General features: G+C 46.3%; 1 protein-coding gene across 1 annotated transcript in view; it reads right to left on the reverse strand.

Moving 5' to 3' along the window:
• Nucleotides 1-15,069, reverse strand: part of SLC25A38 (solute carrier family 25 member 38) — a 28,171-nt gene extending 13,102 nt beyond the window's left edge. Inside the window, exons 1-4 of the mRNA XM_068110362.2 lie at nucleotides 14,865-15,069; nucleotides 8,713-8,837; nucleotides 7,231-7,315; nucleotides 6,870-6,943 (exon numbers count right to left, since the gene is read on the reverse strand). Of these exons, the coding sequence (XP_067966463.1) occupies nucleotides 6,870-6,943; nucleotides 7,231-7,315; nucleotides 8,713-8,837; nucleotides 14,865-14,879 (299 nt within the window). The 5' untranslated portion in view covers nucleotides 14,880-15,069. The remainder of the gene's footprint in view (nucleotides 1-6,869; nucleotides 6,944-7,230; nucleotides 7,316-8,712; nucleotides 8,838-14,864) is intronic.
• Nucleotides 15,070-26,350: the final 11,281 nt, after the last annotated feature.

A 26,350-nucleotide genomic window follows, 5' to 3' on the forward strand; every position in this document is an offset into this window, starting at 1 on the left:
CGACTCCTCTCCGGCCTTGCTCCCCCAGCTCTCTCTGTGCTCTGTCCCCCAAATATTCCTACAGGTCGCACAAGATCTGCCAGCCACCCTCTGATGGTTAAACTGCCGAAATCTCGGCTCTCTGCTCACCTTCACTCTTTCATTCCTCTTTTCTCCCACCTCTGGAACAAACTCCCACACTCACTTCAATCACACTCCTCCCTCCAGGTCTTCAAAACAGCTGTTCACCACCATCTCTTATCTTCTTCCCCCATCCAAAACCTTGATCTTTTCTACCCCCACTAATTCACCCCAGATCCACCTTGTTTGAAATTCCAACTTCTTTCCTGGAAGTCTTGGCAGTGTCCATATGTTTTATACCTCTCCCACCCCCCCCCCCCCCTTCCCATGCCTTCCCCCCAAAGCCCTCTCCCTCCCACAGTTCTCTCGATGTCTCCATGTCTCTCGGTCCCTGCTCTCAAATGTTGTGTTTGTGTCCTTCCCCCTCTCTCCCCATCTTGTCTACCGCTCCCGATGTTATTTGTTTTGTGTCTGTTTGTCTTTCTGTGTGATTAATGTTCGCTCTTTCACGAGCCTCGATCTTGTATACAAAAAAAAACAAAAACAACAAAAAAAAAAAATACATTTTAAAATATACAAGTAAAAATTTGAGAATTTGTGCTTATATAAAATGTTGGAAGCATTTCGTGTTAAAAGTGGTTAAACAAGTTTTTTAGGATAATTCGAGGGTGCTGAATTCAAAAATGCTGTTTAACCGGTTCAATTTTGGAGTCTTAACCTTCAAATTGTAAAAAACAAAATGCCCGCCATTTTCAGCATATTTTTTGCCATAACTTGAATTTCAAGCAACATAGAAGGCTCAAAATAGTGGCAATACCCATGTTTGTGACACTGAGGATTCCAAATTTACTGTTACCTAAGTTGTAACTAGTTTGGTTTCGCCGCCATGTTGAATTCCAAGATGGCCGCCATATTGATCATCAAGATGGCCACAATGTTGGATTTAAATACAAAGAAACAATTTGAAATATAGTACGCCTGGAGTCTTTTGCAAAGTGTGCTTTGGACTATTTTGAAAAGCGAGTAAAATGAGACAATGAAGGAATTGTGGTCTTGTGGTTGAGTTACATACACCTTCGCCTTCATGTGACCCCAGAGGAAAAGGTCACATGGGGTCAGGTCCGGTAACCGTGGAGGCCATGTATTCAGCGAGGGAATGTCATCTTCTGTACTGCAGAATATTGCTACCAAGGATTTGGCATCAGAGAGCATTCAACATTCTTTGCTTAATGCAGAAAAACTTGGACAGGTGCAGCTGGATGAGTTTGTTGATCAACGCCTTCTTCAGCCTCCTGATGGCACATGTCATATCAATTTCAATGCCGCTTTACATAGGAACAAAGCACAGACTTTCTCGTCTCTGTATGCTGTAGACTGCAAAGAAAGCAAAGGCAAAGAAACGACCATCAAGGCAGATAGAAACATTCTACAGCGACTTGTGACAGCTTCCAAAGCAGGGCGTGTGATAAACCTGGACCTGATTCTGCAGCATGAGCTTATGCCTGTGCCAATTTCACTTTCTGCCATAAATGGGAGTCTACATACAGGCAGTAGCGGTAAATCTCGACTGGCAAATGAGTTGATTCAAGATGTCTCAACCCCAGAACAAGTGACATTAACTGGAAGTACTTGCTTAGTAATTGATGGTCAAGCACTGGTGATGGCTCTTGGAAAGCCCAGCGGAATAACCACATTTGGTGAATATGCAGATGCGTTTGTGAATTCAGTGTTTGCCATGGGGAAAATATTTGAGAGAGTTGACGTAACTTTCAACCGATACCAGCAGGATTCCATCAAGACTGGAACCAGAATGAAACGTACCCGGGCCTCTCGACCAATACGTCGGGTAATAGAAAACCAAAACGTTCCTCTACCAGACAAATGGACCAACTTTCTCTCACTTGGAGAGAATAAGGCAAATCTAGCACAGTTTCTTTCTCAGCAGCTCATGACAAATGCGGTGTCTATTGCACCCACAACACTTGTAGTGGCTGGAGGATTTGCACAGATCACAGACGTGAAATCTTCAGATCCAGAGATGGACACATCATCCCTACAGGCCAACCATGAGGAGGCGGACACACGACTTGTTCTTCATTGCGTCGACACAAATGCTGAAACTGGTGGTTTTAGTGCGTGACACTGACGTGCTGGTCTTGTTAGCTGCTCATTTTGATAAGATGCCATGCACTCAGCTGTGGATGAAGGCAGGAACTCTTAAGAAGCCAAAATACATTCCCATCCACAAACTCCACCAGAAACTGCCACCTTGCCAAGTGGAAGCGTTGCTGCCATTCCATGCAATTACTGGTTGTGACAGTGTGTCACAGCTTGCTGGCCACGGCAAAAAGACAGCCTGGAAGGTGTTTCAAACACACAGCCAATTGTTGACAGATCTAGGCACAGAAGATATCACTGAAGAAGTAATCAACGATGCAGAAAAGTTCATATGCCGTCTTTACAAGGTACCCGATGATGTGAACAGATGCGACAAGGCACGTGTAATACTCTTCTCTAAGGGTTGTCCACAGGAGACTCTGCCACCAACATCAGATGCAGTGAGACTACACATAAGGCGCGCACATTACCAGGCTTTTATTTGGAAGCGCGCAACCATCGCTACTCCAGTACTCCCCCAAGTAACAGACATGGGATGGACATACATCGATAGGAACTTGGTGCCGAAGTTGATGACGCTATCTCCAATTCCTAAGGCGTGTCGCGAGATAGTAACATGCGGATGTACCAAAGGATGTATAAATGGCCGTTGCAGCTGCAGAAAAGCTGGGCTAACATGCACAGGAGGATGTGCATGTGCATACAACAGACAACTAGAATGCAGAAACAGAACAGACTAAGATAGACAGGTAAACATTTGAGAATGCCAATATTGAGCTATACGGTATTTATAAAGTATAATTACTAAAAGGCAGCCATTTTGGAACTTTACCCCTTTTTAAAATGCACTTTAGAAATGATTTAATATCATTTTTTTTGTTCTAAAGAAATTAAAAGCGCATTTGACCAGTGAAAGTGATGTACATAAAAAAATACACCCCAGAAATTACCAAAAATATGGCGGCCATCTTGGAATTCAACATGGCGGCAAAACCAAACTAGTTACAACTTAGGTAACAGTAAATTTGGAATCCTCAGTATCACAAACATGGGTATTGCCACTATTTTGAGCCTTCTATTTTGCTTAAAATTCAAGTTATGGCAAAAAATATGCTGAAAATGGTGGGCATTTTGTTTTTTACAATTTGAAGGTTAAGACTCCAAAATTGAACCGGTTAAACAGCATTTTTGAATTCAGCACCCTCGAATTATCCTAAAAAACTTGTTTAATCACTTTTAACACAAAATGCCTACACTATTCGAAAATTCTCAAATTTTTACTTGTCTAAAAGGGAAAAAGGTGCATCCAACCAAAAAGTCATTAGATCTATTCTGCTAATCTACTAATAAGAAAGCAAGTTCAGATCCACGAAGATGAGACTATGGTATCGTTGTGAAAATGACTCCGAGGAGTTAAGATTGCTTAGTGTAGCTCAGTTACATCCTTAATGAATGTCTTAGATTTCGAGTATTAGTGCAAGATAATTAATCATGATATTAGATATGCGGCACTTTATGTCTAGATAGGCGACGTACACCCTCCCTAATGTATGTCTAAAACCGCCATCCCTTCGAACCTTTATTTAATGTTATATATACCCTCTGTAATCTGTCATGTATGTTCTTTTTACTGTTTGTGTGGTCCTTCGGCCTGTAGTTTTTGTGGGAAGAGCCGGGTCCACCATCACAACCGGGTTGCAGGTCAGGGAAAGGTTCGCCACACCCCAAGATAGGGCTTTGGTCCAATGGTGAGCAACTGGGGAGGGTGCAGTATGTCATGGCAGAAGGTGGGGGCCTGAGATTATAAAAGCATGTATGCCAGGCAGAAGGGAAGTGATACCATGTTGAAGGCTGCGTAAATCTGAAAAACTGACAGGCAGGAGTCACGCTTCTCTTCCTCAGGGACCGGATAGCGGCTGCAAGAGTGTGCCTGAGAAACCCTCCCCCCCCCCCCCCCTCCCTCCCATCTCATTAGTTCCAAGCAAGCTCATGCTGGCACAGCGCGGGTATTTCCTGTCTTGTACTCTCACGCTCATTCATTGTTTTGTGGGTGTGTATGTGCAATAGTGGGTAAGGGTATTTTATTGTCGCCATTTATTGTTATTGCTTCTCCTTGTGTTCCCTTCCCCATGACCATTGTTTATTGCTTTAATAAATTTATCCTGGTTTTGGGGTGAATTTTGGTCATCATGGTCACTTTGTGGTAAGTAGAAAAGCCTGTTAGGGGTTAATTGGTGACGGCAGTTCAAGCCACATAAAAACCGTGCCACCCCCAATTAGATACAAGACGTGTAGTACCTAATTAGCGTGTAGTACCTAATTAGCGTAACACTCGGCCGATTCAGTGCTCCAATCAGTACGGTATGGTGACTGTGGGACACACAATCTGGTTGGGGAGGGGGAGAGAGGGGAGGGGGTTCAAATCGGTTTGCCACTATGGTCATATTGAGACGAATCGTACCAGGCAACTAGCACAACCAGAGGACTACAACAGTAACTAATTATGTGCTTTCACTCTTCACCTTAGTGGAGTTAAGCCTTAGTGGAGTTATGGTGAAAATGATAAAAAGTCTATAATTCTGTCATGACCTTAATATTAGGTCAAGGCCAAAAATAAATTATGTCAACCCCATAAACTCTTTATTCACATTATGGATGCAAAATGTCATTCCGAAAGTCCCAGCCGGCTCCGAGATACAGCTCCGAAATTGGCAGAAAAAACAAAAACCTAAATGGTGGTTTAGTACTCTCCTAAGGGTCGAAGAAACTCTGAGGTACCATTAAAAACTGGGGGCACCAATTGTATAAACAAACCCTAAACAGCTATAGGCCTCAATATAGGCAGAGGCTTAACAATCACACGCACCCACTCACTCTCCACACATACAATATCCGATCACGAGTGAATAATAAAAAGAGCAGAGCAGACCATTGATGATTGGCATTTATATATCACAGGCGATTGGCATTTATATATTAAGCTTCAGCAAAATAAAAACACTCCTTAATTGACAGGAAGCACATTGTCCCTACGGGAATAAAAGCGGACGCATGCCGAAGCTCGGGGTCTATTGGCCTGAGGAAGTTCGCTGGGAAGCGGGTGATACGTTGCCTTAGCTTAGACCATATCTGTTCTTGCTCGTTTATTATTAAATATACAGATAAGATTTGGTATCCATGGAAATCTCCACGCATGGCTGGCGGACTTCCTCTCTAGTCGTAGTCAACGTGTGGCCCTGAATGGGTTTCTCTCATCTCCTCTTCCTGTTCAGGCTGGAGTTCCCCAAGGCAGTGTTCTGGGCCCTGTGCTTTTTCTGGTCTTCATCAATGATCTCTCCGACTCTCTTGAAAATCCTCTCTATCTCTTTGCTGATGACTCTACTCTCTGTCGCTCCATTCTTCATCCCTCAGATCAGCAGTCTGCAGCCTCCTCACTCTCTGCAGACCTGGACAAAATCACAGACTGGGCAAACAAGTGGAACATGTCTTTCAATCCTGACAAATCTCACACTCTTACGATGTCTCTCCGAAAAGACCGACTGGACAACCCTCCCATCTACTTTCTGAATAATCCTCTCCAAGAAGTTCTGTCACTCCAACTTTTGGGTCTCACTATCTGCCATGATCTTTCCTGGGAAAACCACATTTCAAATCTGGCCTCCAAAGCCAGTCGCCGACTGGGCATCCTCCGTCGTGCGAAGTCCTTCCTTGGCACACCTGAGCTCCTCACCACGTACAAGGCTTTCATCCGCAGCTCAATGGAATACTGCTCTCCCCTCTGGGCTGGTGCTCCTGCCTCACACCTAGCTCGTCTTCACGCTGTTGAAAGCAAAGCATTCAGAATCATTGGAATCTCCCGCGATGAAGCAAACTCCAAGGGCCTCTCTCTCACTCACCGCAGGCAGGTTGGTGGTCTTTCCGTCTTCTACCGACTCCTCTCTGGCCTTGCCCCCCCAGCTCTCTCTGGGCTCTGTCCCGCAAATATTCCTACAGGTCGCACAAGATCTGCCTGCAACCCTCTTATGGTTAAACTGCCAAAATCAAGACTCTCTGCTCACCTTCACTCCTTCATTCCCCTTTTCTCCCGCCTCTGGAACAAACTCCCTCACTCTCTTCAATCCCACTCCACCCTCCAGGTCTTTAAAACAGCTGTTCACCACCATCTCTTATCTTCCCCCATCCAAAACCTTGATCTTTTCTATCCCCGATAATTTCACCCCAATTCCACTTTTTGAAATACCAACTTCTGTCCTGGAAGTCCTTGGTGTCATTGTGTTTTATACTTCTCCCCCCCCCCCCCCCGCCCCCTTCCCACGCCTCCTCCCCCTAAGCCCTCTCCCTCCCACACATCTCCCTGCTCTTAAATGTTGTGTGCTCTCAAGTGTTTGTGTGCTTCCCATTCTCTTGTCTTCCGCTCCCTCTTTTTATATATTTTGTTTGTCTGGTTGATTTGTTTGTGAAGTAAATGTCAGCTCTTTCACGAGCCTCGATTCAGTATACAAAAAAAAAAAGAAAAAAAAAAAGAAAAAAAAAACATCTAGTTACCGTTTGGTTTGATGTGCCTTTTTTCCTTAAATAAATATTAAATAATTTTCAGGTTTCCCTTCATCTCAAATTCAATCAAATCTGAGACAAAATGAGCTCGGAATAACAGGAACACAAAATGGCAAAGGTTTAGCACGTCTGCTTACCGAAAAAAGCAAGACTTTAAGGAATGAATCGAACAGAAGTATATTCCAACACCGGGGATGCATCGCATGAAAGACTGAAACAAAAAGGATTTCATTATGGTTAATATATATGTATATGTAAAAGGTGCAACAAAATGTAACGTATGCAAATCATTGCAATAGTGCACAAAGGTGGCACAGCTGCAGGACCTCTATGTGACAAATGTGCAAGCCAAACTCACATGGAGCGTACACAATTATTTTCTACGACAGACTATGCTGATGTGTAAGTCATGATGCTGTAAAGCAGATATTCTCATCATACTACATTCATCATCCAGTAAAACATTTAATCAATGTGTACGTCGACCGCCAAACTCACTGGTGACACTCCCTTCCACAGGCCTTTGAGACGTTCCGTTCTTATCACCTGCACCAGCAAGCTCAGGAGGCCAGTTCCCCGCAACCTGCAGATGCAGCACGGGCACACTTCACAACACTGCTCGATCATCACCAAATATGGCTCTGCCTTTGCAGCATTAGCTTTTACCATTCGTTAACACAAGAGGCTCACCATGCTCAAAAATCAGTGCCCATCTACAAGCAGGATTTAAAATATTAGAGACACAGAAAGTGATTCATTCACGTTCACCGTAACTATTTCGTTCCGCAACCGAAACATTTTGCTTTCTCAGTCTGAATATGCCATGGTATATGCTTTTATGTCAGAGTTCTGATAGGCCCTGGGATAAAAGGCCCCATGTCTCTGCTTGGCAGATGACAGCTGTATATCTCTCCGATGATCTGGAAATGATTAGGCTCTGGTCTAATAAATGGAACATGTCCTTCAATCCTAGAAAATATCAGTCTCAAAAAATCGCTCTGCATGGCTCAAACTAACCCACCCCATCTATTTCCTTGGTCACACACTAGTCTCTTGAACTCCCAGACTTCACCGTCAGCCATGACCTTTACTGGGCTGACCACATAGCAAAGATGGTCTCCAAAATAAGCCGCAAACTGGGCATCCTCCGTCGTCCAAGTTTTTCCTTAGAAAATCAGAGCTACTCACAGTCTACAGGGCTCAATGGAATACTGCTCTCCGCTACGGGCCGGTGCCCCAGCATCACATGTGCCTCTCCTGGATTATGTGGAATCGAAATGTCTCGGAATCGGAATCTCCCATGACGAGGCTGAAGCACAGGGTCTGTTGCTTTTACATCACAAGCAGGTCAGTGGTCTTCCTGTTTTCTGCCGTCTCTTCTCCAACATTGCTCTCTCAGCGCTCCGGCCCTCCGTATATACTCCAGGATGCACGCGTTCTTCCAGTAACCCCTCCTGGGTCAACTCCCAAAATCCAGGCTGAATGCACACCTCAACTATTTTATTCCTCACTTCACCCATCTGTGGAACCTCTTCCAAAGGCTGTTCTGCCTCACTCTTCCCTCCAGTGCTTCAAGTGAGCATTGCAACGTCAGGATTTGCCACCCCCATTTCTGACTCATGATCTTTATTACCCCCGTTGACCTTTTCTAACCCAACCATCTTATTTGCTAGTTTCAGTGTTTCCTCCGCTCGTCCCTCTCCCCTTTTCCTATTTATTTGTCCCACTGTCAGTTCTACCTTTCTCTTCCAAGAGCTTCGCTTTTGGAAAGTAAAAATATAGAACATGAAGGGTTAATATTTCACCATAAAATGTTTTTGCACATTCTTTGAATCAGAAAAGAATGACAGGTATATTAAGGAGTGAAGACACTTGTGACCAGGTGGTGGGGTTGTGCACGAAGGAACATGTATTGGCCGCACAGCACACAACGCTCATATTGTCAGTCTACATATAAACCGGTGCTGCCGAGTAAAGTACCCAGGTGCAGAGGTTCCTCGTGTAAGCTGCAGTCGTGTTTTGAGCAGATCAAGTGGCTGGAAGAGCAGAGTTGAACAGGTACCACTCAAAGAGCCGCACACAAATGCCTTGATCGCCGGCTGGGCCTGGAATATGGTGGCACAACTTGTGATCAGTGTCATGAACCAACATGAGGAACATAGATACCGAAACGGTTGTCACCAAAACAATACTTTTCACAAGATGGAGAACAATACATCAGTGAAAAATAGAAATAGTTCCTTCACTCTTGATATTTTATTCTAGTGATTTCATGGACGCATGGGACGAATAAAGGCAGGATGGAAGAAGAAAAACTAAAAAACAATAGAGTGGATGCTTTATCAAACATGTGGTTAAACAATAAACCTCAACACAGGGAATTGAAGGGAAAGTGAATCATGGGAAAGTAAGACGATGGTCCACACCCCATCAGATGCTTCAGATCTCTTCAGCCTCTTAACGAGGCTCTCTGTTGCCATCCCGACATGTCGCTTCGGATACCTGTTACCTGAAAAACCCGCAGCTCTAATAAATAATCACAGCTGCTGGGAGAGGGGAATCGTGGAAAAAAAACCTTGGTATTGTTGTATAATTATATAAACAGGCTGAACGGACCGTCTACGACGGACTTACAGCACTTAAGTACTGTACTTATCAAACAGCTCATATAACCATGTTTTGTGATTGGTGCATTATTTAATTAGTTTCAAATTAAATTATTTTGTGTACACACATATCTTTAGAATTGAATTCTCGTTTCAGTTTCCCATCCACTTCTATTCTGAGCTAGCACACACACCATCAGGGGGCACTACTTTGGGCACACACACCCATACACACCCACACACACACACCCACACACAGATATATATACATAGTACTTACATACATACATACATACATAGTACACACATACACATACATAGTACACGCATACACATAGTGTACACACACACACACACACACACACACACACACACACACACACACACACACACACACACACACACACACACACACACACACACACACACACACACACACACACACACACACACACACACACACACACACACACACACACACCTGCATTATATTAAGATTACACTTATTACTCTAGTTAAGCCCCAGTCCCACTGTGGCGATTTTTTAAGCGAACCACAAGGAAACTACGAAATTGTTACGATTTAGGCCACGAATAATTTCAAAAAATGCCACCGGGATTGCCAGATCTGGTTGAGGAACGAATCCACAGGACAATATTTGCGAATCAACTTGATTAGCAACGACCGTCGTTCTTCCTCATTGCGCATCGAGTCAGGTCGTCCCACCACCGGTCTGTGTCTTCTCTCCTCGCGGCAGAAATTGAACCAGAACCACAACGGAAAGCGGCGATCTTAACAACGAAGCGGTGAGAGTCACAAATAACTGCAAAGAAGAGGAAGGATTACACGCGAGTACACAACGACAATGGGCGAATGTGGTTAAATCGTTGCGGCGCGACGACAGTTTTGAACATTTCAAAACTGTCGTAGCGCCTCCGCGAATCGAGACGATCTGCGCGATGCGCAAGGAAAGTTTAACAGAACAAGAACGAACTAAAAAGATTCAGAACGTCCAAAGAGATTTTCTCCACGAATGCCAGATCGTTGTGGTTCGCTAAAAAAATCACCACAGTGGGACTGGGGCTTAAGTGGTAAGTCCATTTTGCAGGAATCCTTATATTCATGAAGACCTCGGGACAGTATACATATTACATACGCTGATACTCAAAAGAAGGGGAGGGGGCACAATGAAAAACAAATGTGACAAAAACAAGGAGGGGGGAGAGAGGGGGGGAGAGAGGGGGGGAGAGTATTGTTGGAAGATGGGGTGTAGTAAAAGGTTGTTAATGTTATAATATGGGATACAAATGAAAGAGGGGAGGGTCAACTCCAACAATACTACTACTACTACTACTTTAATGGGTCCCAATCATTCCCACCTTCCCAGTTTTTGGTCCAAGTGTTTGACGAAGAGGTGGACAGGCCTGACGATTCATAACTCGACTACACTCGAAATCGATATAACTCCGTGGGATCTTTAACGCCCACCAACTAGTGCTAGAAGACGAGACAGCCGGCTTAACGTCCATCCGAGGGCCAGTGCGACCCGCGAATCACCAATAGTTCATGTTATTGTTATGCGCTATCAATGGATCCATCGTTCGCGCAGCCATCGGTAAATGGCGCAGGCTTTATCATCGCATTTATCATCGGGCGGGAAACTCAGGCAAGGCAGGTCGAGGCGTGACCTCTTGACCTCTGCACCATCCAATCGGATCCCGAAGGAGGGGCGACGTCACTCGGAGTAGTGGCGGGAGTTTCGGTTCAGGAATGTCTCCACTCTCCAGATTTGCGTCACCAACGTGTGAACAAGGTCAATAAGAAAGTGTAAATTATTCTATTTCCGAAAAGCATTTCATGAACTTCGCCAATACATAACACTTTGAACCTTGAACCCTAGTTTAACGATGTGCTGCTTCGGCCTTCACAAACCACGCGAAACCGATTGGAGGAATTAAAATGAGGTAAAAACGAACCACAAACTCCTCATTCGTCCAACAGTCTAAACCACGTCAGATCGACACACACAGATTGGTACTTCATTAGCGACACCTCATTACACTTATAATAAATAATTAACAGAACTGTAAGAGTAAAACACGAGGGTACAGTGCACCGCACGCGAGCCCCACATTCCTACTTGGCGCACTGTATGCGGCCCTGGCCCTGTCACAAAACGTCTGCAAACGTCACACGATACGATTGCAAAACACCGTCATACACTCACGTGTACAATGCTTACATTCAAACTAATCGCGTTCATAAATCGATTTAAATGGCTTACATTTGAAACATTAGCTTGTTGTTTATTGCAGCGTTTCTCAGATCTACGGCGATCTAGTTCAAGCACTGACACTCCATGGCGACAGTGCTGTTCCAGCTGTGCTGTTGTAGGAAGTGCTGTTCCAGCTGCAGGGCGGCTCGATTGATTCAGCGCGCTCAGAACTGAACGGAGCGCTCGCTACTGCTTAACAACATGGCAGTCTCCAATGTAAATAGTCGGGGTAGGCCAGTTTTGGTAGTTAACCCCCAAAACGTACCGTTTAATTCGTACCACGAACAAGACGTCGTTTTGTGAGAAACCCGAGCTGTATTCATCGTTCAATACGTGGGAAGAACACAACCCCCGCAACGCAGGACCGCAAAGGTGCAAGCCACGGTCGGGTGACGTCACTTCCCTAACAACGGGTGGGATTGCACGGTGTAAAAATAGGCCTTCTTGGCCTGTAGGAAAGGCATTGGTTCGTTCGTCCAACCTGACGACATTATTCTGTGGAGGATGACCAGCGACAGGACCCAGTGACGACACGAAACTGGAGCATCTGGATAATACACGTGCCAAAACTTTGTATGCCCCTATAAACTCGGGGGTGCAGTACCCATGATGCAGGGTGCGGGCGCCATATTGGTTGGCAGGCTAAACAAGTGAGAAAAGGTCAAATAATTAGCGTAACCTTCCATTGCAACAAGTCAGAATAATGAGATAAACGTGCTAGATTGTAGAGCTACTGATGCTGTCATTGCCAGGAAAATGAATACAAATTGAACCGACATGGTGGTGTGCACGGCATTATGGGATAGCTCTGAAAACCCTCTATAAAGGAACGAGACCAGAAACATTCACAGGAATTGGGCATCATGCCAACGTGGCAATGTGATGGGGAGTAACGTGAGTGCTGCCTTGACTCCAGATCCAACGGAAGATTGAGATAATTGTCCGCCCAATCACTGTCTTTGCGGCAGAAAGACAGACGGTTTCTCTGAAAGGCTTGCAGAAGGCGTTTCCAATTGTTGAACAATTCTGAGGTTTCTCCACCATCGTACAGGTCATCCGCAAGTTTGGTCATCACGCTCTCTTCAAGTAGGTCTCCAAGTACCCGGCACATTAACTCTTCCAAAGCGGTCTCCGATGCAGGCATACCAATGGCAGATCGTGCGGAAACCAGAACACTACGAACGGGAGTGGCCACACTGCAAGACCTCATGGAGGCTTGGAATCTGGTAAAAAGCATCGGTAGAGTCAGTCATGATGATATCTTTCCACCTCCTGATGTGCCAAAGAGTCGACATCTGAGAAGGCTGAGGTGTACTATGCGGACCTACGTCGGCAAATGCTGTTACTCGTCGAAAACCACCATTGGACTTCTTAACAAGAAATGATGGGTTGAGGTTTTCTACGGACACACCCACATCTTCAGGGCAGACAAACACCCCCTTTTCTCCAAATATTCCAATTTATGTTGTAACGCTACAAGGTTGCTCTGGGAATAAAGTGGGAGAGAGCCCTTTCTCTGTGAATGAATGAGGTGAATGAGTGAGTGAGTGAGTGAGTGAGTAAGTGAGTGTGTGAGTAAGTGAGTGAGTGAGTAAGTGAGTGAGTGAGTAAGTGAGTGAGTGAGTAAGTGAGTGAGTGAGTGAGTAAGTGAGTGAGTGAGTGAGTAAGTAAGTGAGTGAGTAAGTAAGTAAGTAAGTAAGTGAGTGAGTAAGTGAGTGAGTAAGTGAGTGAGTGAGTGAGTAAGTGAGTAAGTGAGTGAGTGAGTGAGTAAGTAAGTGAGTGAGTAAGTAAGTAAGTAAGTAAGTGAGTGCATGAGTGAGTAAGTGAGTAAGTGAGTGAGTGAGTGAGTGAGTGAGTAAGTGAGTGAGTGAGTGAGTAAGTAAGTGAGTGAGTAAGTAAGTAAGTAAGTAAGTAAGTGAGTGAGTAAGTGAGTGAGTAAGTGAGTGAGTGAGTGAGTAAGTGAGTAAGTAAGTGAGCGAGTGAGTGAATGAGTGAGTAAGTGAGTGAGTAAGTAAGTGAGTGAGTAAGTAATTGAGTGAGTAAGTGAGTAAGTAAGTGAGTGAGTAAGTGAGTAAGTGAGTGAGTGAGTGAGTGAGTAAGTGAGTGAGTAAGTAAGTAAGTGGGTGAGTAAGTGAGTGAGTGAGTGAGTGAGTGAGTGAATAAGTGAGTGAGTGAGTGAATGAGTGAGTGAGTGAGTAAGTGAGTGAGTGAGTAAGTGAGTGCATGAGTGAGTAAGTGAGTGAGTGAGTGAGTAAGTAAGTGAGTGAGTGAGTAAGTAAGTAAGTGAGTGAGTAAGTGAGTGAGTGAGTGAATGAGTGAATGAGTAAGTGAGTGAGTGAGTGAGTAAGTGAGTAAGTGAGTGAGTGAGTAAGTGAGTGAGTGAGTGAGTGAGTGAGTGAGTGAGCAAGTCTGTAAACATTTCAGTCATTATCGCTTGAACCAAACATACGGTTTTGATCAAACTTGGCCACAAGCTTCATACCTGATGCCTAACGAAGGTGTATTGACCGCATCAAAATGTGCGCTCATTAATGGGGTTACGGGGGAGGGGGACTTGACCCCCAGAATAGGTATTTGCTCTCTTCTCTGAAACTACACACACGATTTCAATGAAACTTTATCACAACCTTCATCGCCCATAATGTACCAAGGTTTGTTCAGAACATTGGAAATATCAAGATCTGCGGGCGGGGGAGGGGAGGGTGGGAAGGGTGGGGGGGTTAAGCGACCGTTTGCTCCTGGTCCTGGTGAGCTTCAGGACCCGTGGTCCTATTTTTTTATACCTCGTATGAAACCTGACCCTAAGACCCCCAAATGCCTTCTGCTTATCTTTCATATCCCTCCTTACCTCCCTGATCTCTTCCTGCCTCTGGATTTCCACTTCAATGGGACATACTTACTCCGGACACTGCACATTTGCTGCATGAGGGTTGTGGTCCTTCAACGAGCAAATGATGGTGTCGTTTTGTCTGAATGAACGAGCATAACGACGCAAGGACAGGACTCACGACAGTCAGTATAGGCCACAGGGTATGATGAATGGTAAACGCCAAACGGGAGTAAATTTAAATAAAACATTTTTTGTTCCGGTTCATTTCCGTGACGCACTTCACAGACACGTCACGACACGTCACAGTAGGCCAGTGCGAAGGAACTGGACATTCACCTTAATCCTGTCCATGACATCGACACACGACGCCATTTGGCTTTGACAATATCCCACGCTTCGCGAAAACACGCGTCCCGCTCACCATTATCGTTTCCATGGTCACGATATGTAGCTCGCCCTTGATCTGTCGATGTAATGCTTTAACCGGTCATCCGCCACTTCTTCCCTTGCCGCCACAGCCTTGTCCTCGAATGTCGAGTTTAACGCGAAGGGAGGTGATTAAACAGGGAACCCTGTCCCGATCCCGCCCCGTGTGCACCCAACCCCACTCCAAACCGCCCAGAACCGGACTCACTGCTGCCCCAGAATCTTTATTTAGTTGCTTTCTGAAGCTTTATTTGGGCTCTTTTGTGCCTCGTGAGGTGGCAATATTGCATATGTATATATATATTTATGTGTATATGTGTGGCGTGCAGCTCGTATATATATATATATATATATATATATGCATGTATATGTGTGGAGTGCAGGTCGTGTATATATATATGTATGCATATGTGTGGCGTGCAGCTCGTATATATATATGCATGTATATGTGTGGAGTGCAGCTCGTGTATATATATGCATGTATATGTGTGGAGTGCAGCTCGTGTATATATATATGTATGTATATATATACACACATATACATACATGTGTGGAGTGCAGCTCGTGTATATATATATGTATGTATATGTGTGGAGTGCAGCTCGTGTATATATTAATATATGTATGTATATGTGTGGCGTGCAGCTCGTATATATATATGTATGTATATGTGTGGAGTGCAGCTCGTGTATATATTAATATATGTATGTATATGTGTGGCGTGCAGCTCGTATATATATATGTATGTATATGTGTGGAGTGCAGCTCGTGTATATATTAATATATGTATGTATATGTGTGGCGTGCAGCTCGTATATATATATGTATGTATATGTGTGGAGTGCAGCTCGTGTATATATTAATATATGTATGTATATGTGTGGAGTGCAGCTCGTGTATATATATGTATGTATATGTGTGGAGTGCAGCTCGTATATATATATATGCATGTATATGTGTGGCGTGCATATATGCATGTATATGTGTGGAGTGCAGCTCCTGTATATATTAATATATGTATGTATATGTGTGGAGTGCAGCTCGTGTATATATATGTATGTATATGTGTGGAGTGCAGCTCGTGTATATATATGCATGTATATGTGTGGAGTGCAGCTCCTGTATATATTAATATATGTATGTATATGTGTGGAGTGCAGCTCGTGTATATATATGTATGTATATGTGTGGAGTGCAGCTCGTGTATATATATGTATGTATATGTGTGGAGTGCAGGTCGTATACATATATATATATATAGCTGTCTAGTGTTGGTTCGAATCTCGACCCAGCTATACACTATTGCCCTGGCGTTTCGCAGGCAAGGTGAGTATTAAACTCGACAGATGCCCCATTGTAACCCCGACGCACGCTATGGTGTCGGTTTTCTCTCGTCCAATAAGGATCAACAAAATGACCACGCCTCCACGTTGAGGGGCCTTCCGATTGGTTAGCACAGGTTGTAACACTCCTGGCATGAGTTGCTTTCTCATTGTTTGAAGCACCAACGTATTTGCATTCCTGGATTACGCTGCGAACTGAGCAATATTGTTTCCTCATGAGGAGCCGCAAAATCCCCAAATAAAGCTTCAGAAAACCACTAAATAAAGATTCTGGGCAGCAGTGAGTCCGGTTCTGGGCGGTTTGGAGTGGGGTTGGGTGTTTATGGGGCGAGATCGGGTTCACCACCTCCAGGTCCACTTTAAATAATATACAGCTCATCGTGAGCTAATGACTCCCTCAGTATTGCATCCATTAACCTGTAACATACCTGTTTCCATTGTAGTTGGTTAATCGGTTTAAACCCCGTTTCACTATTAAACATTCTATATCAGGGAAAATAAATAAATATTAGAGAGTTGGTGTGCGTTACCATAGCCTTGGGTGGCCCCGTGGTGATTGCTGCATAATCACAGGGTTAGGGTGTGTTTAGTGCACTGCCTTGTACTACAGGGTGTCCGGTGTCCCTATTTCATGCTGTTGTCCTCGACTCCTCGTCACTGATTCCCAGAAATGGATTGTAAGTACCCACCACGAGTGGGTATATATATGTATGTATATGTCTTTGGGGACCCCGAGAAAACACAAAAGACCCCGAGGATCCAAACGACCCAGAAGATCCCAAGGACTCTCAAGACCCAGACTACCCCAAATACCAAAAATACCCTGAAGACCGTTAAAGACCCCAAAGACTGTTAAAGACCAAAAAGCCCCCAAAGACCCAAATACCCATAAATACCTTGAAGACCCAAAATACTGAAAATACCCCAAGACCCTTAAAGACCCAAACTACTCAGAAGACCACAAAGACCCAAACTACTCAGAAGACCCAAAAATACCCCAGAGACCCTTAAACACTCTGAAGACACAAAAGACCCCCTAAATACCCAAAATACCCTGAGGACTGAAAAGACCCTTAAAGACTCAGAAGACCCAAAAAATACCGATGACCCTTAAAGACCCAAACAAGCCAAAAGACCGAAAATACCCCAAATACCCAGTGGACCCCAAAGACTCAAAATACCCAAAGACCCTGAGGACTGAAAAGACCCAAGGACCCCAAAGATCCAGAAGACCCAAGGACCCCAAAGATCCAGAAGACCCAAGGACCCCAAAGATCCAGATGACCCAAAAGACTCAAATGACCCAATAGACCCCGAGGAACCAGAAGACCCAAAAGACACTGAAGACCCAAAATACCCCGAGGACCCAGAAGACACAAAATACCTCAAGGACCCAAAAGATCGTGAGGACGCAGAAGACCCTGAGCACCCAAAAGACCGCGAGGACTCCGAAGACCCAAAAGAAGAGTAAATATGTCTCTAATATTGGAATTGAAGAAGGTGGCTTTCAAACCGGGCCTCAAGGGCGGTGTACAGAAGCGATAAAAAAAAAAACTATATTATAAAAGGAGTCTGTCTGTCTGTCTGTCTGGTTGCTTGTCGTGTAATAACTTGAGAACGGATTAATGGATTTCAATAAATCCAATTACGGTGGATTTAGGTAACTCGCGCGAGTGTTTGTGATCCCAATTTTTTTATATATATTTTTAATGGGTACATTGACACTCGTGTCAAAACTGAAAATGCCAACACACGTTGGTTATTCCTGCACGGAGAGCAGGATCTCCCAGGAATCCTTTTTTTTCTTCCCCCATAGATTAGCCATTGCAGCAAAGATTGGTATTTCCATCATCGAATCGACCGGTATTATATTCTCGTAACAATAAATATAGGCCCAGGCTTCAGCATTTGGCATGCTCACGCGGCTGCACCGTCAAATAAACTGTCCCAGCCCATCATTTTTGATGGACTTTTATACTAGTATATGATATAACATCTATAAGCTCATAAGAGCAAGGTGAGAGGAGCAGAAAAACACAACATCCTGACATTGGGCAATATTTAAAAAGCAAGGAAAATAACAAATAGGAAAAGAGGGGAGAGAGAGAGAGAGGGAGAGGAAGGAAAGGAGTGAGAGAGAGGGTGGGAGTGAGAGATGGAGGTAGGAAAGGAGTGAGAGAGAGGGTGGGAGTGAGAGATGGAGGTAGGAAAGGAGTGAGAGAGTGAGTGAGAGGAAACAGAGAGGGAAAGAGTAAAAGGGAGGCAGGGAGTGAGGGAAGGATAGGGAGAGAGGGAGAGAGTGAGCGGGAGAGAGTGAGAGGGAGAGAGTGAGAGGGAGAGAGTGAGAGGGAGAGAGTGAGAGTGAGAGGGGGAGAGTGAGAGGGAGAGAGTGAGAGAGTGAGAGGGAGAGAGTGAGAGTGAGAGAGTGAGAGAGTGAGAGGCGTAGAGGACACACTAACCTGCAAGTAAGAGGTTTAGATGAGGTAGAGCTAATGGGGGCTGCCAGGAAGGCCGAGAGGTACGCACACTCACCTATAAGCTGTCTTACCTGGGTTTGAATCCCGACCCAGCTAAAAACGATCATCCCAATGTTTCATAGGCAGGGTGATTCATCAATATGAGTGCCATCCCTCAGATGGACATTAAACTGGGCATCCCGTCTGCCGACATTATTTGGTTGATGTTAAATATCTCACGGTGTCCATCAGAAGAGTAGGCGAGCTATCGCCGGCACCCTGAACAAGTTCCAATTCTTATGCTGAATTCCTCAGCCAGATTGCAGCCGAGGAACTGCTTCGGCAACTCCAATGCTCTGCATAGGGCATGGTCCATGATGATTATGATGGATGATTATGATGATTGTTTATGGGGGTAGAAAAGATCGTGAGTAGGGATGAACGATGACATGATATGGAGGTGCACCGCTTGCTTGAAGACCTGGGGGGAAGACAAGTCACAAACTGGAGAAACGACAAAATTGCTGAGATCTCCTAGCAGGTCTCCTGCATTTCTTGGTATGACTCCAACTCTCCAGTGTGGCTGCTGGTTACATCATTTTCTGGAGGTGCAGCTGTGCCGCTGATGCAGTGCTCCTATTCCCAGTTAGCTGGTACTCATTTTTCTGACCTCAGAAAGATGACAGGCTCAGTCAACCACCTGGTGTTACTTCAACGGCATGACAGGGGCTCTAACTCAAGACCCTAGGATCATAAGCCAGCCACCTTAACCGTTGAGCCAACGCCAGGCTTATGGTTGAAACCTGAAGGTCGTGCAACATGGACAGCTGGGATTTCTGACCACTGCTCACAGGCACCACCTGTGGGACATGCTTTGTATAGCACCTCCAGGTGTGAAATGGTTTTTGAACTGCTGCAGTACCTCTTTTACTCATAGAGCCGGTCCACTTTTAATGGTTATTTGGCTATGTGTGTGGTATATTATACAATATGGATGCTGTATAGCCTTTATTGAATTTATAATACTAGTGGGGTCACCCGTGGGAATCCCACGGGCATGGAGGTGTATCGTTGCAGCCGTTTTTGCGGTACCCGGGACAATAACGTTAGGCGGGAGTCCAAACCTGAAAATGCTGGAGACCAACGATGAAATTGGAAAAACAATATAGCCAATTTTACTCCGGGGGGTCCCAGGATTACCCACCCAAAATTTCGTTGCGATCGGTTCAGCTGTTTTTGCGGTACCTGGGAACAGACGGACGGACAGACGGACGGACATTTGGTGAATTATAGTAAGATTTGCAAGCTTTTCACTAATGAATAGAGGTAAACTTGATGACGAGTCTTTAACTGCCAGAATTATTCCCACCTCTTGGGGTTGACCTGGAAAAGTTTTGCCCTAGGTCTTTCAAAAAGAAGTCAGCCCAGCCAGACGCTCGACTAAGTAAGTCGGTCAGGGCAGAAGTTTGGAATTTGGCCAGGATTCCGGCGATGCCTCGAGGAGGACCTAGTGGGATCTTTAACGTCCACCAACTAATGCCAGCAAACGAGATACCCACCTCAACGTCTGTGGTCCACGCGAGAGACTGCACACACATTGATGTGAAACACCAGGATGACCGTGCGCAATTTGAGGCCATCCTGCCAGTCCGAGAGACACATTTGCTTGGTGAGAAATCCAGTTGAACGCAATCTTGTGGAATTGTCCCTATTTGGCATGGTACTTGCTAACCTTGAAACTTACTTTATTCTTGCCCATATTGTGCAAACTGCTCTGCTCAATAGTTAGAAAAATACCAGGAATTCCATTGTTTTCTGGAGATGCGTGCTGAATTTGTGATTGGCAGCTGCGCTCCACTCCCATTCTGTCTTGTCTTGTCTTGTCTTGTCTTTGCAAATACTACAACTCTGATTTAATGAAATAGTGGGGCGGCTTAGCCCAAATATTCAAAAGAATTGTGCATTTTGTGAAACAAGCACCAAATTTGGCACAAATGTACATTAATATGTTGCGAACATTTTCAGATATTGGGCCACTTGAAATTCCGTAATTTTTTTTTTCAAATTTTTTCAAATTTCGTAATTTCAAATTTTTCGGGTGACACCGTCACAATTTCGGTCTTCGAGGCCGGCCGATAGGCAAAGTGTGACCGGAAGGGACGAGGTTCTCCTGACCACGTGGCCCTCGATCTGGGAAGCGAGAGGCGTTCCATTAGTGGACGCGCCCCTCACGCCCGACTTTTGGGCGGCCCCGGCAGGCCGTTTGTTTTGACGTTCCGTGACAGGCCCCGCACCCCCACCTCCGGGCCGACCGGAAGCTTGTGCTGAGTACATCATACCTGAACAACTCAGTGAGGCAGAACACAGCAGTGCACACCAGGGTGACCCCTTCAGTGCATAAACCAATTAACCTGTCCACTGCAGGGCATATAGAAATGAAGTTATTTTCTGCATATAATAATAATATAAGTTCAGTTCTATATAACAATTTCTGTTATCACCACTACCACTACAACTACCACTACTACAAGCTTTGTCTGGAATTTTGTGGACAAACAGACATACAGACAAGCTGGGATCAAAACATTACCTCATTCCACCATTGAGTGTAGAGGTAAACATCATGGAAATTATATTGTTACAGACACGACTTTGATGTTAAGGTGGGCCGAGCGGAATGGCCGTCGTGTCCGCACAAATTACCCGATTGTACTCGAACGTTGACGGAGCCGCGCTACGCTGGATCAATAAGGAAAAAGAAGACACACAGCTGGATTATAATGACAGACACCAATGTTTCGATTCTCAATTATATTCGTACGGAAAAGGTTAGATTACAGGGGCTAGAGGTAAAGCACAGAAAAGATGGGCACTTAGACACAGGCTTATCTTAACCCCGGACAGACGACAGGTAAACGGGACAACGGCTGACTCGCACGGGGATTGATGGCAAGGAAAGGCAAGTAGCGATGGCTCAAGGTGCACTCTTGGCTCAAGGCAGGGTACAGTCCGGTCCAAAGATGCGGGGAGGTCACAGCGCTCGGGGGTAACGTTCTTTCTCAGGCGGGGCGCATCTCTCTCAGCGCTCGCAGGTCCTTCTTTCTCTTCAGCTGGGGGCGCATCTGACGTCACATCCGGCGCGGGGCCGCGTATATCCGGCGGGGAGTGACACGCCCTCGGCTCGTTAGCTCCGCCTCGTGGAATCGGCACGTTGCTTCTCATTGGGTGCGTGCGGGGGGGTTACCGGCTCCGCCCTTGACGAGGAGCTGACAAGGAGCCCCTTTGTGGTAACCCCGTGGAGCGCATGGTCTGGAGCGCGTTGTCTGGAGCGCATTGTCGATGGCGGCTAACCGAGCCGGTGGGAGGACGCACACTCCCCCCCCCGCGCAGCGCCGTGCCCCTCTGTTGTTGTAGACGGGGGAAGAAGATGGGAGGAGGTATGGGAAAGGTCCTAAACTCACTACTGGTGCCATATAATCACATTCTGGTGCAACGAAGAGTCATAATTAATGGAAACGAGGCCTTAACTGACATAGACTAAGAATAACTAGCAAGATGTCCGAAAGTTGTCTACGTGTGGTGCGGTGGACCTGGGCACGACATTTAATGGGGGAATAAGGGGAAGGTCGGCTCTACTGATTGTTGTTTACAGACAATGGGACTAGGGAATGGGGGATTGGGGATAGTTGGGGAGTATTGGGGAAAATAGGGGAATATTTACAAGCGGATATGGAGGCCAAATTCCATATTCGCAACATTGCACCCTTCTCTACCCTCGGGGCGTCCCGACCCGATAAATTTTTACCTACTTTAGTGTGGCACGCAATGTAGTTCCCTCTACTATTAACTCTACCCTGAGTGCGACAGTTTTACAGATATTCACAAATGAGTAAATATGTCCCCCTGCGACGTTGCACCCTTCTCCTCACAGAAACACACCCACAGGATAACCGAATCCGGAAAGAATTCGCAAACTAAACATACAGCCGGTAGGGAGCATTATTTACACGACTACGCTGCTATTTACACTACGATCCAGAACCTGTTTTTGGAGGAACACATGCAGATGTTATGCATAGAGAGAGCACGCTTGCCAGCATCGATACACCAACCCACGAGTGCTCTGTGGCCGACGGCCTTTAATAACGTGCAGAGCACCCTTTCCCAGCATCAAAAGCACCACCCCACCACACAGTCAGCACCATCCGGTGCAGTCACCATTGTTCATGGGAATAAAAATAAATTCGACAACCCCTAACCCTGCAGGTGTCTCTTGCTCTTCGTGTGGCCTTCAGTGGTGTTAACTATTAGTGGTTCACCTGTATGGCATAGGTGCCACGTTGACCCATAGGTCCATCAACGGGTGGTGCTTGGCCGCAAACGAACTGCGGTCCATTGTGGGTGGCCACAAACATTGCGGTCCATATGGTGTATCGATCCAGGCAGCCAACAGCGAAAGTGCAGGCCCACAACTGCGTAGCCAGCACCTCTCTCTCCTCTCTCTCTACCCCAAAGCCAGATCCTCGGAGGCGGGAGACAAAAGAAGCAGACAAGTGAGTAAGGTGGTAAGGGCGCAAAAGTGCACGCAATATAAGGTAATGCACACTGGGGGCACATGGGAACCAGGTGAGACAGGTACGTTCCTATCGTACGCCCCCCCCACCAGGTAACCTACATGGCTCCTCCCTTACCCCTTACTGTATCCACACAACACAACACCACTCATAAACATCTACTTTACAAATCAACAAACATCCCTACTGTCTTCCCCGTTCCTCCCATATACCAAATTCGTCTTCTCTCCCTCCTAACCAATCAAATTTGCCATTTTCAACTGAACATCAAAATTTGCCATCACCAATTCATCATCAGTCCCTCCTAGGGAGGGAGAGATGGAATCACCCCAATGTCTCATCCACGTCGTGATGCGTCTCACAAATCCTCACAACAATTCTTACTTCCTGCAACACAAAACAAAGAAAACACAGGTGTGGAGTCATCATCATCACCACAGGTAAGTGGCTGCGTATGGTGCGACAGGTTCATTAATCCTAACTATTTCCTAAATGACTTTAACAACTTTACACTACCCGGGGTCTTTCTCCGGCCAAACCATTGGCCCTCTTACACTATGGGTTCTAAAAACCAATTCCCATTGGCCAAACTGTGGTGCTCTTCAATTTGGGGTCTCACTCCCCCGATTCATCTCCCGGTGCCCTCGCACAATTTCTGGGCTGCGGCGTGTACCTCTCCCAGTGGGTCTACCCACCTGCACACCTCCACCACTGCAGTTGCCTCCGAGCTTACCTGCTCCTTACCCTAACCTAACTACCTGGGGAAGGCCCTCTGGCGCTCTCCCCACTCGGTGCCCTCTCTGGCACTGGGCTACCCGGGTCCATCCTCCGGATCCTCGGGCCCCATCCACAACTACCGGCTCCCAGAGCCCACCTGCGGCCTCACCTGGCCGACATCCTCACAGTGGTGGAGTGCCCAACCAACTACACACACTAACAGGCTACACGCCCAGCCATTTCCACAACACTAATGCACCCATCCACAATACCATTCTGCAACCGCACCACAAATGCCAATATCCAACCACAATTTACCTGCACCCTCTACCTAACACTTACACTACCCGCCCCGGGTACTCGTGAAAGGGGTCCACTCTTCCCCCATCCACACCTTCGCACCATGCACACCACTCCGTACCACTCACTCCAACTCTCTCCACACACCTGTACCTGCACACCTGTGCTCCCACACCTGGTGCCACCTGCACCCTTCTCTCCCCAAGCGCATTCGCGCTGATCCACACACTCACTACTCATACACTGCTCCACACACCTGTCCAGTTGCACACCTGTGCAATCACACCTGTTCAATTCTCACAAACACGGCATCATCTCAGCTAACTACTCCCTTCTGAAACTTGCGCTTCCCAGTCGTCCCTTTACACTATTGCGCTCCCTCGTCATTATCATCCACACTAATCTACCTGCGTCCCTACTACAGGTATCAGTCACTAACTAAACTTAACGTTACCTAATGTCAATCTCTTCTAGATCCCTACAATATAACCTAACCCACCCGGGCTAGTTTTCACTGCCACACACCCCATAATCTAGTGCTCCTTTGCCCCCACATGGGAAGGATGGTGGATTTGCCATCCCACCACATCGGGGGTCTCTCACTACCAATTTTGCACATCAAATTTCAACAAATTAAAAATTTGCCAATCACTGCCCATCATCTGCCAATCACTACTGCCAATCCCTTGCCAATCATCAAATTTTGTTTTTCTCTAATTTTGGGTCCAAAACACTAACCTCATCACCCAGTCGACTCACTAATACCTCTCGGTGCGCCAATCCCTGTCCAAAGCCCGGCTTCGTAAAGCCAAGCAATGGATGCTGGTTGTTTTGTGCCAGCGGCTGGATGCGTCCGGCACTCGGTGCAGGGACGGGGGCTTACCCGGGCCGAGATCCCACGCATCACCTCGGCGTGGAACCATCCAATGTCCCGATCTCGACCTGCCGGCACGTCTCAACAAAACGTGGTCGCCATAACGACCCTTCCTATCGGGCTGCCCGCTCCGCCTAGTGGAGCACGGACGCGGCCGTTCAAAGCGAGGCCCAGCACGCACCGAGGGCCCGATTCGGCTATAAGTCGTTCTAAACTCTATCCCGTCTAACGTCGATGCTTCACCTGCATGCTTACATCCCGCAGCCCGTTCCTTGCTCACACATCCAGCCGTTTCCATGCCCCTCGTACCTTTCCTTACACACCTCGGTACACCCATTCCACTCACAGCCTTGGTCACACACCTGACCACCGAACACTTTGGCACACATTCGTTGGTCGCACACCTCACCAACACACCTCTTCGCACCCCCTCCTCGGTCACCTCCTCTGTGACAATCACAGGTGTGCCCTCATTCGCACACCCAACCACGTGCCTCACCACCAACTCCAGCGTGCATTCCCACTCACGCTCTACCATTCCAGGTGTGCATCCTTCCATCCCAGGTGTACATCCTCGCTCACCTGTCACAACCAGCTCACTCTCCTTGTCACTCTCACTACTCTCACCTCCATTCTTGACAGCGCACTCACCCTTACTCTTGACAGCGCACTCTTTCCTCATGCACCTGTCCGTCACACACCTTTCTCGCGCACACTCTCCCGTTACACCCTCTGTAACACTCACCACAGGTGGACACTCTTCCTTACTTCTGACAGCGCACTCTTTCCTCATGTACCTGTCCGTCACACACCTTTCTCGCGCATACTCTTGCGCACACTCTCCCGTCACACCCTCTGTAACACTCACCACACCGCGCTTCCACGTGCTTCCTCGCACACGCGCTACGACCGACTCACTCTCGCCAGCACACTCACTCCTCGGCGTGCACTTTTTCCTCACACACCCCAGAGTCGGACTTTCTCGCACACCTCCTCTTTCGCACACCAGACCTGTCACACACTTCACCAACGGCCTCTCACGAACACCCGGGTCCATCTCGACCCCCAAGCTTCTTAAATCCCCTGGCGCATCATACGCACGACCATATTGGTCACTGTTGTGGAAAACCATTCAGGTCCGCACAACTTTTAGTCCAACGGTTTGGTTTAATTGCATTTAGATCATCACATCATTCCTGTAAGTAGAAATACACAAT

The sequence above is a fragment of the Myxine glutinosa genome, chromosome 3 (genome assembly GCF_964187855.1).
Source record: "Myxine glutinosa chromosome 3, kmMyxGlut1.1, whole genome shotgun sequence".
NCBI lineage: Eukaryota > Metazoa > Chordata > Myxini > Myxiniformes > Myxinidae > Myxine > Myxine glutinosa.